Source organism: Scophthalmus maximus, chromosome 9, assembly GCF_022379125.1.
Source record: "Scophthalmus maximus strain ysfricsl-2021 chromosome 9, ASM2237912v1, whole genome shotgun sequence".
Classification (NCBI taxonomy): Eukaryota; Metazoa; Chordata; class Actinopteri; order Pleuronectiformes; family Scophthalmidae; genus Scophthalmus; species Scophthalmus maximus.
In genome coordinates this window covers 6,366,367-6,380,162 of record NC_061523.1, presented here as the reverse complement: position 1 = coordinate 6,380,162, position 13,796 = coordinate 6,366,367, and the positions used below count along the sequence as shown (strand labels likewise).

Genomic DNA, 13,796 nt, shown 5'->3' with positions numbered 1-13,796 from the left:
CAGGGAACCCCAGCTCAAATACACGAGGAGCTTGTGAAGTATAAGGCTAGTTAGCTGTGCAGTGCTATTTGGTATCGCCACAATGGCACGCCATGTGGGGGACATAGGGGAACATGTCGTGTCCCCCCCCCCCCCCCCCCAACCTTTGAAATCAAAATTCCGCCCCTGTGCATCGTGGTCGTTCCCAGAGTGTTGACCCTGACATGCTTCAGAGTACATGTGCACCTGGCATCCTCCTGGCCAACTGTCCCTACATAACCCGCCCAGCAGTGTGTTCCAGCTGAGCGATTTCCCATTGGAAAGTGTTGCCAGACTTTTGGACCCCACCGCGCATGCCCGCGTCCCCTTTATCAAGTTAGTGTATTATGTGAAGGCAGAATCTTCTCATGCAAAAAAGGGCATAAATGAACGCTTTCTCTGAGAGCGGAATTGATTTGGCTGGTGTCGGCCCTCGCGGTGATTACTGACTGGAGGTCTTAGTCTGCCCTGCTTCTTATTTACCGCTACATTAGTGGCGGAGTGCTGTACGCACCTCCACACGCGCCTGATGGAAACACGGCAGCGGGCCGTCAAATCGGTGTGAAATTACATCAACTGTAGACTTTGAACTACATGTAAATGAAAACTTGTCACGGTGCTGTTGGAAAATGTCACCTGTCACCTCCATGTTTACCTTCTTGCAGCCTCGCTCGCAGCGCCTCACAAATGCACTTGTATATCCACTTGACTTGAGTGTTGTTTACCTGAAGGGGGAACGCAGTGGAAATCAAAGTAATTGAATGTCACTAAAAGCATACTGACAGCTTGACCTCGTGTGGGCAAGTGTTTTTCGTAAAAGTGGAAATGTTTCTCTCATGTGTCCCCCCGTCTGCTAGTTTTTCCACTTTGAGGGACCAAAACTGTGACTTTTCTTCTTACCTATTAGGATAGCATTTTAATAACCCTTTTGAATTTCTTGTGAGTTTGTGAGGATTTCTTTAAAGCGAATTTTTACACGTCACGTGAGTTTTGAAAAACAATATGAGACCTTTAAAGATGCACCAATCAATCTTTTTGTCAATAGTAACTATGGGTCAAACGACTTCTTCTCTCACCTCTGCTGTTCCCCTCGGCTCTTGTCTGTTTTAGCATCTTTCGGCTCGTTGTTTTGGTTTTAGGGCTCGCTATGTTACTGTTTCAAATTAGTGTCAGTGCTCTTATCAATTCTCTGATCCAGTCATGCTAACACATTCAACAGGGGAACAAAAATAGCCAGCTGTTTGCATAATTTTTATAAAGTAACGATAATCAGACTTTGAGCTTACAGCTTGTAATGATTGAGCTAACAGCTTGAGATGATGTCAGGATTTATAAAACTTTGAATCAGAATTTGATGGCAGTTGGTGCATAGTTTGGTCACTTTCAAAATCAAAAGAGTCAGACAGAAAAAAAGCTGCAGCCCAGTTTTCCGGGGCTGTCTGTGTTCGGTTGTGTTCACTGTGATGCATTTGACACAGCAGATATCAACATGCTGTCGGTTACAGAAGTAGCCACTCCAACCTGGATCAATCCAGTGTACAATCATGGGTTGCCTCCGTTTGAGCTGCTGACAACAACTAAACGTTTGTGTGTGTGTGTGTGTGTGTGTGTGTGTGTGTCTGTGTGTGTGTGTGTGTGTGTGTCTTTGTGTGTGTGTGTGTGTGTGTGTGTGTGTGTGTGTGTGTCCAAAGGTAGATTTACGACTACTGTAACTGTTAGGAAAAGATCAATAGTGTTATTTCTTTCTCTTTCTCTCTCTTTTTCTCTCACACACACACACACACACACACACACACACACAAACACGCGTACACACACACAAGCACAGGGGTTTAAAGGGCTCTAATCAATAATTCTATAATGCTAACAGAAAGCTTCCACAGCAGTTAAAAGACTTATTGCACACAGTCACACACACACACACACACACACACACACACACACAGAGACACACACACACACACACACACACACACACACACACACAGAGCCAATGGTCGCTCACCAACAGAACCTTGTGCCAAATATTGAGTATTCTATACACATTCATGGTGCCTGAACTAATCTGGAAACAGTTACATGGTAAAAAAAACCTATCACGTTGATTCACTCCACAGGAATTCCTCTTATTGGTTATGCATTCAGCTGACGCATCAGGACCATCGATGTTGCTATTTCATGTTGCTAAACTTTCAGTTCAGAGTGACTAACCGAAGGGTAACATGTGGACGATTCCCTGCATCGTTTTCTGGCACAAAAGCAGCAGCGGGATTCTCAAAGTCTCTCATTTGCTGCTTGGTTCAATCCTCTGATTTGCTGCTATTTGCTGTTTAAGCTGCAGAACACATCCAATAACTCATCTAACCAGAACAAATACAGCGATGATAAGGTGCCGTAATCAGTCAGTCATTGTCTTCCTCTATCCCTCCTTCCTCTCCCTGCCCCCCCCCCACCCCACCCTTTTTTTTCTCACCATCAGTCTTCCACTTTCCTCTCATATCCGTCTCTTCCTCACCCACAGTGCATATTGAGTTACATTTTTCCTTTCCAAAATGCTCTCGCCAGAATAAATATGAGAGGAATGAAAAGTAAATAGCATGCAGGCGATAATGGAACATTCTTGGATATGTGGGTGAAACAAAGTGAAAGAAACCACTCGTGGCCACGAATGCACTCGCCCTTCACGAGAAAGTGCTGAAAGTAAAGTATATTTTAATTCCCTCCCTCTCTCCCCCGTCTCCCTTGCTTTCTCCTTTTCGGTGCCATATGCTCAAAGCTCCATCTCAGGCTCATTTGGAGTGCTACACACACACACGCACACACACACAGACACACACACACACACACACACACACACACACACACACACACACACACACACACACACATCAACTCTATCAAAGCACAGGAACAGCTGGCTTGCTCGATATGGATGACTACCCGCCTGTCAACTCACACAGCACACACACACACACACACACACACACACACACTGCTGTTTTAAAAAAACAAGTGAGAGATAGAACGAGAGAGAGAGAGAGTGTGTAGGTGAGCGAGTTAAAGGATTGAGAGAGGTGTGGAGGAGTGAATTTACGTAGATTCATTTGATGTAACAATTAAAGAAAAGTGTGACTAATCACTGTGATTTCTATTTAACAAAATAACACGGAGCTGTTGCCATCATCTAAAAAATAAAATCCAGACATCCACTCCAACCCGCAATGTCACAAGTTAAAGTGCTCACCACCTCGACCAGCCTCAAATTAAACATTCTTGGTATAATAATAATAATAGTTATGATAAATGGATAGTGAATAAAAGTGTATTTTCATTGAACTAGTTCTTTTTCTTTTCCATGACTGAATTTCTTAGCCAGTCTCTGAACTCTTATACCATATTACATATTCCTTTTTGTTTAAAACGAATATCAGTCAGCTGCCAAAAGCAACACCACTGTTGTTTCATCACTGAACGGGGTGTTGCCACCAGTGCAACATGTTACCGCACATCGAGACTCATTTCTTATGACTTTGGTTAAAAAGCTAAAATGAGCTTTATGTAACCAAATTAACATTAAATATTGTAGTTTCTCTACAATTAAACAATTAAAATGTTTTTAAAAAGTGTGTCGTTATTAAAGAGTTTTCACAATTGCTATTAGCTACCATGCTAAGTATTGTTTTTAATGGCAAAACATTTTAGGCTTTTTCAGTTTGTCCCTTTCCTCTAGTGTGTTATGTTTTTTTTTGTATATAAAAGGTCTGCAAAGTTAAAAGAATGATTACTTTGTGATATTACGATGTTATGGAAGTGCATAAGGCACGCCTAGCATCTAGTCTCCCCATCCCATCCCAAAACAAAGCCAGGTAAAGCGAGAGTGGAGGCTGAAGCTTCCTACATGCGCTGGAAGCGGTCGACCAATCACAACAGGAGTGGGCCAGCGGGCCAATCAGAGCATACTGAGCTTCATTAGGAGGGGAGGAGCTTTAAGAGACAGGAGCTAAAACCAAGCGTTTCAGAGAGAGAGGCTGGAAAGCAGCAATGGACAGTTTGAGGAAACTCTGAACATTAGAGCATGTAAACCTTTCAAGTAATAACCCAAATTAAAATGATGAACCTAAATGTGAGCATACTATGTCTTCTTTAAACAAATTATATTTTTTAACTCTTTTCTCAAGAGCTTATAGGTGGCTTATTATAAAAATGTTACGTGACATAAAACAAATTCAAAGGATTCAGAATCACTTTGCAAAACAGCCCTCATATTATTTGGTATGCAAACAATATGAAACCTGTTACCGATAAAATCCTATTAACCACTGATTAGAGAAAACTCGATGGCAGTTCTCTTACCTCCCCAGTGTGGCTGAGAGTCAGCTTTGGCAGTTTGCTCTTCCCATTCCCAGAGTTTCCTCCGTAGGCCTGACTGCTGTTGAATCCCTCCGTGGCCACTAGGGGGGGTTTGAGCTGCGGCGAGTCACTAGGTGCCTGGTCCTGGCCGTCCATTGGTCGGACGTACGCTGTGGGCTTCTGCTGAACTGCGACCGGCTTCCCCGATAGGCTACCGGGTGGGAAGGTGGGTGTGGTTAGTCCGGATGTGGGAGTGGTTAGACCGGGGGTGGGTGTCGTCACAACCGATGTGGAAGCCAGCGGGGACGAGGACGTTGAGAAGTGAGAGCCTGTTTCATTTTCAAACGGGGAGGATTTAAAATGCCCACCGGTTTCTGTGTTAGTGGAAGACTTAAAATGGCCACCGTCCATGGTGGAAGATCGAAAATTGCCGCCATCTGTGAGAGAGATGGGAAAGAGAAGGAAACCAAAGTCAAAAATCACCAATGAAACACCTGTCGTAGTAGAACATTGCACTGCTCTGCGCTGTTAAAATCCAATGAAGGTTGGACGCCAAAAAAAATCCCTCTCACAGATGGATGGAGCCAATCACAAACATAACAAATTATGGGTTGCTGGGGAGGTTAAGAAATTAACTGCGAGATGTGGTTATCTATATGTGGTAGCTACATGAGCTGATGAAAAATGTTATTTTACAGAAATCCCCTCCGAAAGGTGTCAGAGTCTGTTTAGCGAATACAAAGATTTACCATGAATATGAAAATATAATAAGTCCAATTTTTGTTGTGTGAATTCAATCAACTGCATTCTGATATATTTCCCACTACTAAAGTAACACATTTTGTGAAACACACTTATTCATATTCTCATTCACTCAGTGAGAGTTAAATGAAAAGATAGACAGCACTCTCATATCTGTATGCTAAATATGACCAGCAACCCATTAGCTTATTCTGCACTCTGGACATTTATATAAGACCAAGGGAGAATATTTTTTTTCATGTCAGTTAGTAATAACTCTGGGATGCAGACATTAAGAATCTCCTACAATACACAAAACCTTCCACTTGATAAAAAAGAACTATAGACAAATAAAAGGCTGCAAAATCTCAAACTGTGGTAGCCACATGTTAGTAAAATCCAATATTAACACTGATACAATTGATTCAGCTAATTTATAAGCTGATTGATCATAGTTGACTTGTTAATAAATGGCAGATGACACTCCAAAACTAGCTCATTATAGTTTGTTTTTTAAATAATGTGACTACACGACAGTAAGGAAACATGAGTAACTGATTAGGAAAGTTGGAATAACAGATGTGAACAACAAATTGCACAGATGCAATGGTTTCACTAGCATGAAGAATTGAAGCAGGGGGAAAATAAGCCTGTCAAACGGGCTGTTTGCAGCTTCATATATTTATTATATTATTTATTTGTAGGCTGGAGTCAATCTCCTCAACCAACTCTCAGAACGAAAGCAAAGACGTGTATTTCCCAGTATCACATGTGTTTTGTGTAAGATTTACCTGTGAGAGGAAGGGTCTTGGAGGGGTGGGAAGAGTGCCTTCGGGAAGATGAGGAGGAAGAAGAGGACGAAGAGGAAGAAGATGGACTTGAGTCTCCTTTTAGACCAAGTTCATCTTTCAGTGAGCTGAACAGTTCTTCGTGCCTTTGCATTTCCTGCTCCTCCAGCGAAGCTGTTTTCCCCCTTCCGCTGGTGGACCCCGCAGCCTGCCCCTGGCCACTCTGTCCTAACCCCAGGACGAGGCCTGCTCCCTGGGAGCTCTGTCCGTGGCCTCCCCTTGACCAGTCCATGGAGCCCCGCGACTTCTTTGAATTCTGATGTGGGACTGTTGACGTGCTCGAGGATGACGAGGACGACGTGCTCGAGGCAGGAGGCTGCATCGAGGACGAAGACGGTGCGTTTGCCACCCTCTTGTCCCCGCCCGCCTCCGCTCCTCCTCCTCTTAGGGTCTCGGTGAAAAGCTGCGATTCCGTGGCAGGTCTTTCTGTTGCTGAGGTGGTCGGGGCTTGCAGGTTGTGGTTCGCGCCGCTCCCTTTGGGGATTCCCACCAGGTGGCTCTGGTTGGAATGGCTGGTCAACAGGTCTTTCATTTCTTCGTAGGAGCCCAGCGTGTTCTGGACGCGACTGGCCAATGCATCACCTTTATTCGTCTGAAAGAAGGAAAGGGGAGAACAAAAAGGAGAGAGTGAACAGACTGTTAATTGAGTCTCCCTTTTTTACCATTTCTCCACACTTACTGAAAAGCCCTCTTCATTCATCCGGAGAGGAACAGTGAGAGAAGGCCCACTGACCAGACATCGGGACGAGATGATTAATTAAACACATGCCACACTTAAGAGGGTCCAGTCCAGGCTGGCGCAGTAAAATTAATGGAGCAGGAATCATTATTAGCCTGACCCCAGATTCTCAAGCAATCATCGCTTGGAGGACAGTGCGGGACTTACTGATATATGACGGCGTCACACCTCCAGCAGCTACATGGTAATGCTGAGATGTTCCTCAGAATAGTCACCTCAGAGACAGCTCCTTTAATGATGAAACTACATGATTTGATCATTTTGGCATTTTTGAAAGGACAAGGGCAACCAGTGGTGGTTTCAGCCGTTCTATATCTGGAGCCAGGTTCGTGCAAAAAGCCATGACGGAGGAGGAAAAGAAGTAAAGACCAGTAGATTTTCATCTCTATTCTCTCTGACATTTCCTTTATACCCATGCCAGATTGTGTTGCAACTAGGCATAAGGAAGTGTGAATTATGCGATCTACAGCCTATAATTTAATTGTGACATTTCATGATGAATTATGAACAAAGGATGAACACTGCAAGCACCGAGAATCCGTTCCCCTTAATCAAATATCCTATTCTGAGATAAAAAAAATTTGGAAAATTTAAAAAGTAAGAAAATGCCTTTGTCACTCAATCTGACAAAAAGAGGTGTTATAAAACCATTTTCTGACTAAATAAAATGTATGAACAGAAAAAGTCTGATTTTTTTAGAATAGTTTCATTTTGTCTTGATAATGAACCTCATATCTAGTGTTAATACTATCAACCCTTCAACTTTATGAACAAAAGCTAAAACAATGTAGAGCTGCAACAGTTAATCGATTAGTAATCGATTACTAAATTAATCGCCAACTATTTTGATAATCATTTAATCGGTTCACGTAGATTTTATGGGGAAAAAAGAGTCAAAATTCACTCATTTCAGCTTCTTACATGTGAATATTTTATGGTTTCTTTGCTCTTCTATGACAGTAAACTGAATATCTTTGGTGTGCGATTGTCATTTTATGGACCAAACAACTAATCGATTAATTGAGAAAATAATCGACAGATGAATCTATGATGAAAATAATCTTAGTTGCAGCCCTAAAACAATGTCAGTTTCGTTATCAGTAGAGGGGATCCAGTCTATAAATAAGCACACAGTGGTCCACACAGAATAAGTCCAACACAACAGTGATCTGCTTACAAATTGCAAGTTAATATCCCGACTAATATATCAAACTTAATCACCAATTGAGTGTAATTCCTCAAACCCTAGACTTTTCATGATCATAAATTGGCTGCAAAATGATTGCACATCCTCTGTGAATATATATTGCATCCACTCGTCTGTAAACGGCAGCCTAATCCTGTGGACAAATGAATAATCAAAGCTACATGTTGCTGCGTGTTGTTCGCTTGTAATACCAAAGGAGAGTTTTCTGTCTGTGGTTTGCAACAACGGTGGGAATTGAATTAGGGCTGAAAGTTCTTAATAGAACTACAATTAGCATATAAAGCAGGCTAACGAGGATAATGTAAGATTTCCCCAGTTTTGTATTTTGTAGAAATGGAAACTGGATTTTTTTAAACGTTTGACTCATTATATGAAAATCCATATTAAGAGAAAAAAAACCCACAAGATTCTGTTTTGAGGACTAATAGTTTTTTTGAAAAACGTCTCTATATCTATAAAACATTGTTGCAAATATGGATAATTTAAAAAAAAAAATTGATTCGAGATTTTTGTTATATTAATAGGAAATCGATAAGAGACGAGTGTACACCAATTTTTATTCAACATAACTTTTTAAGCAGGCTAATCTGCTTATCGCCCCTGTACTAACGAGGTGATGGTGTCAAATAGAGATACGTTTAGAGGAATAAGAACCCTTATCTAATTTCCAAGACAGGTGAAATTGCCTGTATTTGGAGAGGTTGATGAATTGATGAATAATGAATTCATGTTCATAGGGAGGAGGAGATTCATATGTCATAATTATGACTAATCGCAACACTGACTGTAGAGGAACTTGACACCGATCATGCAGATCTACGGTAAGTGAGGCTGTCAGGGTGGAGTACAATCATATTCACTGTTTACAGAAGGAAGAACACATCCTGCTTCATCACTTGAAGCATGAAACTGATCGATATGTGCCCTCTATTTTTGACTTCTTGAAAAAACATGGAGATGAAACACGGTTTGTCCATTTGTGATTTGTTTGAGCCTTTACAAGCAGTTTCTGTCAATAACTAAACAATATTGTAACAACTGACAACAACCCATGGAAGGGTCATGGGCGGAATTCTGTTAATTGTTTTAAGATAAGAGATAAGATAGAACTTCATTAACCCCACGCCGGGGAAATGTACTTGTTACAGCAGCAATATCACAAAGAAATATCAAAAATATACAATAAAAATACAGGGGGAAAATATTGTGCAAGTAGTGCAAGTAAGAATATGTTTAGGAAAACTGAACTGATTAACCATTTAGTCTGTGAAATGTCAAAATATAGTAAACCAGATTATACCTTATGTTGTAGTGTATTATAAGCATTAATATCAGCATGCTAACCTTTGCTGATTAGCAAATAAACACAAAGTAAAGCTGAGACTGAAAGCTGAGCTGAGACTGAGACCCATTAGTTTGAGTTATTTGGTCATAAATCAAAGTAATGGACAAATTTAATTTGGCCTGATGATGGCGCTAGAAGAAAAGTATGACGGAAAAGATCACCAAAGTGAAAGGGTCCCTCCTGTGTGGACCATGAATTCCAATGCAATCCATCAAAATGGATGATATTAATCAGTCCGGGCCAAAGTGGTCGACCAGCTGACCTATTCTACGACCAACTATTGACCAACATGAAGCCACGTCCTGGATCCACATTACTTCCTATGTTTTTATTTTTTATCTGATAATCAAAGTAGTTGCTGCAGGTGATTACTGGGTGTATTGTGTCAGCACTACAGAACCTACTCTCAGTTGACCCGGATTCCCCGGGGACCTCGTGTGATTTAAGTGTATACGTCACATTCAGTGCGTTTGTGCCAGATAATGGCGGCGTTGTGTTTCACTCAAATTTACGGAGCAAATCCCCGGGATTATCTAGTGGCCGAGGCATATCTTCTACTTTACCCCTCGAGCGCAGTTATTAACAACCGCCAAGATCGAGGAACCAGATGAGACACCTACATTTGCACCTAAAGTTGTTATTAGCCCTCACTAATAATCCCCACTGCAACCTGCACACCTCTCATCCTGGGGGAGGAGAGGCGGCCTGAACAAACATGCTTGATGAAATATGGTAATTCGCGGCGGAATTTTTCACTAAGAACCCAGACTGAACATCTCTGTCATGATTTACAAATCACGGGGCGACCTGGGATAGAAGAGGACAAATCCACATCGACCTCGGCTCGATCCATCTGTTCTAACATGTCTGTCCTCACTTGACAGCATCCTTCATTTTTGCGCTCGAGCGGAGTGGAAGATACTAAAATAAATAAATAAATAAAAATATGAAACAGTGCAAAGAATCAAGCCATGTTTACAAAAAGAAAGGAGAGAAATGCATTCAAATAATCTCAACAGATGTAATTTCTGTGTACACACACACACACACACACACACACACACACACACACACACACTACACACACACACACACACACACACACACACACACACACTACACACCGTGGCAAGCCAAAGTTAGCTGTGAATAAATTAGCCCATCTCTTCTCCATCTCAGGCTCATGAATAAAAGATCTGCTGGCTGAAGAGGAACAGAAAACACATTTACAGAGAGGCAAAATGGAAAACAGAGAAGGAGAGGATGAATACTTATGTGTGCGTGCGTGTGTGTGTGTGTGCTTGTGTGTGTGTGTATGTGAATAGATCATACCAAATAGCTGCTAACAGCATAACGCTCTTTAACAGGATTAGAAGAGGGATTAGCTAATAGCTGACAGAGAAAATGAACACTGTAGAGAGGGAGACAGAAAGACAGACTCAGAGTGACGGACACATGATAGATACAGTACACAGGTACGGATGGAAAAAGACAGGCTGATGAAAGACAGAATTAATAAAAAAAACAGGATGTGACGGACACGGAATGATAAAAAAGTTCCATAAATCCTGTAAGATATTGACGGAGGGCCGATATATGGAGATCCGTAAAGGAGCAGTTCGGTAAGTTCAGTCAGCACTCAGACACAAAGGGAAATTGTGGTGAGGGAGTATAGGCCGTGGCAATTCCACTGAATTGCAGAAAAGTGACACCTTCACAGAAAAGAAAATGAATTAATTAGCGCGGCCAATAAATCAGCGCAGGAGCGCGGCAAAGTGTGCCAAGGCCCCTTTTTCAGGTTTAGCAGAAGCACGAGATGTAACTGCAGGAACTCTACGGAGGCAGAAGATTAGTTTAAAAAAAACCTGGAATATGAAACAAGTAAACACGTTATCGCCTGTGAATGACGCGTTAAGTTAATGATTGTAATTAATGGGAGAGATGTAGAAACCCTGTGCACCGCAGCGATTTGAAAGAGTCAGTGCACTGCCGTTAGGAACTGCATCCATACGGAACGATTGTGCACCTCACGATTTATGTCCAATGTTAAAAGAGCCAATGCTGGCGCTTCATGCATAGACTTTGAACATAATCCAGGGTTTTGAACATATGTCTAATATTGATAAAAGCGCTTCGAAACACAAACCAAAACTCTGCTCTACACCTACTTCCTTTTTTCTTCAGCCTTTTTAGCCAATTTCAACATTTTGTGAGGGGCTGTAAGAGGTGAGGTCTAGCTTAGATTGAATGTATCTAAAATTGAAAATTTATGGCCGTTATTGTCTAATTGTGTTCCGACAGCTGAAATGATCTTTCTTTATAAATCCGGTAACCCTGTTGAAAAGTAGCACTGAAGGCTTCGTCAGATTCCACATTAAAACTTATGTCGGCACACGTGCACATTTTTGATGTAAATTCTTCACACCAGCGTGTTGAGCAGCGTGCATAAGTTGTTACAGGGGATTCAAAACTGATCTAATCTAACTGCAACCTCTCTCAGGATCAAGTCAAATCAAATTGAATCAAATTGTTTGATGAGCAATTCTGATCTGAAAGCACTCTAACAATAAAAATGTAAAAAATTCAAATTTGGATCTAATTTTGATACAAAATGCATCATTCGCTCAAGCTTCACTAAAATAGCAGCAGTGATATATATCTCAATTATCGCCCTAAACACAGTCCGGCCAACAGTCTTCCTTGCCCTCTTTACACACACGACCGCAACGCACGCACGCGCACACACACACACACACACACACACACTTGACCCCACCTCAGCACCCTTAATTAGTTGGAAACAATTATCTGGAGTGTGGAGGCGCGGCAGGATCAGATTCATTATCAGAGCAGGCTCTCATGTGCTGCCGTCGGCCCCTGAGCCACGAGCAGTGTCTTAGCGAGGAGCCGCCGTGTCCTCTGCCGTTCAGACACAGCAGCAGTTAAACACAGTCTGCCAAGATCCAAAGCCGGTCTGTCCCGAGGTCGATACACTTGGCGGCATAACCAAGTGCTGGAGTGCCTGGCGCTCGCAAATGAGAGTTAACAGACCAAAATCAATTTTATACACAGGGGCCGTGGACGTCACGCATGGCTCGTTCACTTGCGGCTAAAGCAGGGACAAAGTGGTGGCATCTCAAGGCCCTCGGAGCAGAATAGACCAGGACCTTATGCTCGAGGACGCTACACTGTCAGAGGGACAGCATGGGGGGGGGGGGGGGGGGGGGGACTTCAAGAGGCTTTAATGATCCATAAGCCATCATCAGCATTATCAGCCGCAGCCTTAAAGTGAACAACGGCACAGGAGTGCTTGTTGGTGAGCGATAACAATTCCTTGGAATTGATCGCCTGCGCGAGGCTACATTGCGTCACATGGGCCTAAATCACAAAGTGGGGCCGCGTTTTGGAGGAGAGCGGCCCATCCCCGCTGATTAAGATGCCGTAAATTCACTCCCATTTTCCCCGATGAAATTCCGGCGTCAGGTACTTACTGTGTGTCCGCTCCTCCTCCTGCGCCAATCAATCACAACTCTCGGCAATATATAAAGCCGTCTCCCGGCGCGGCAGCGGGAGGGGGGAAAGTAGCACCAACGAATCACAGCCCGTGTAGGGAGCCAGTGTAAAAGAAGCCAGGATGGAGAAAGGCGCGTGTTGTGCGCGGCTTGAAAGGTCTTCTGTCGGCATTGTGTTTCCGTCCTCCGGTGTGACCAGAGAAACATCTCAATGGATACACACACAGAGGAGAATATTACCATTCACAAAGAAAAGCGTATTCCTGAATAATGTTGAGCTAAATGACCTTTTGCACTACTTCAAATTATGAAGTATGCCTCGATGTGCCGTCCCGTTCAGTTGCTCTTACTTTATAGGGCTCTCCGAACAGGTTGAATCCGGTTGAGAACAGGTCCTCCTCCTGTTGGACCTCCTGATTCCTCCTCTCCCACTCTCTCCTCTTCAGGGCGCTGCGATCCGACTCCAGGTGACTGGAAACGCAAAGAGAGAAAAAAGAAGCCTGTTAGCGTCTCCCACCGCGGCCGACGCCTAGACTGGCACCAAAGCAACGCGCTGTTTTTTTTTAATGGGACTTGAGTAGTAATTCGAGTAGTATAAATATCATTGCCATGTCTAAAAATTATTAACATCTTTTGCATGCACAAGGAGGGAAGAGGCATTAAATCGGAACAAATTGGTTCATTTTACGAGATAAAAAAATTACATAAAAGATGGTTCTGTGAAACAAAGACTTTAACAGAGGGATAAGTAATGACAGGTAAGAATATCAAACTTTAATAATGACGCTGAATGGTTTGTTCAAGATCACTATTTAGACAGGATTCCTCACTTTTAACACTAGCTGTCCTCGATGAGATCATCATGATATTTCCTTAAATGTACAAACACATAATTGTCTCTAATGACACATTCAAAGAATATATGGAAACGTTTTACGCGCAATTAGCTCAGCGCCAGCTTTGACTTAATATTATTTTTGCTCGGGATATTCGGATTCCAGCAGTGAGTGAATTTGAGCTACCGGATCATCGGACT

At 42.5% G+C, this 13,796-nt stretch overlaps 1 protein-coding gene across 3 annotated transcripts in view; it reads right to left on the bottom strand.

Moving 5' to 3' along the window:
* aff2 (AF4/FMR2 family, member 2) overlaps window positions 1-13,796 on the bottom strand; it is a 146,620-nt gene that overhangs the window by 94,395 nt on the left and 38,429 nt on the right. For all 3 annotated transcript variants that reach the window (XR_007031474.1, XM_047334539.1, XM_035650340.2), the window contains exons 2-4: window positions 13,111-13,231; window positions 5,901-6,549; window positions 4,372-4,805 (exon numbers count right to left, since the gene is read on the bottom strand). Coding sequence is in view for 2 of the 3 variants with exons in the window: in XM_047334539.1 (XP_047190495.1) it covers window positions 4,372-4,805; window positions 5,901-6,549; window positions 13,111-13,231 (1,204 nt within the window). In the remaining variant the exon portion in view is untranslated. The remainder of the gene's footprint in view (window positions 1-4,371; window positions 4,806-5,900; window positions 6,550-13,110; window positions 13,232-13,796) is intronic.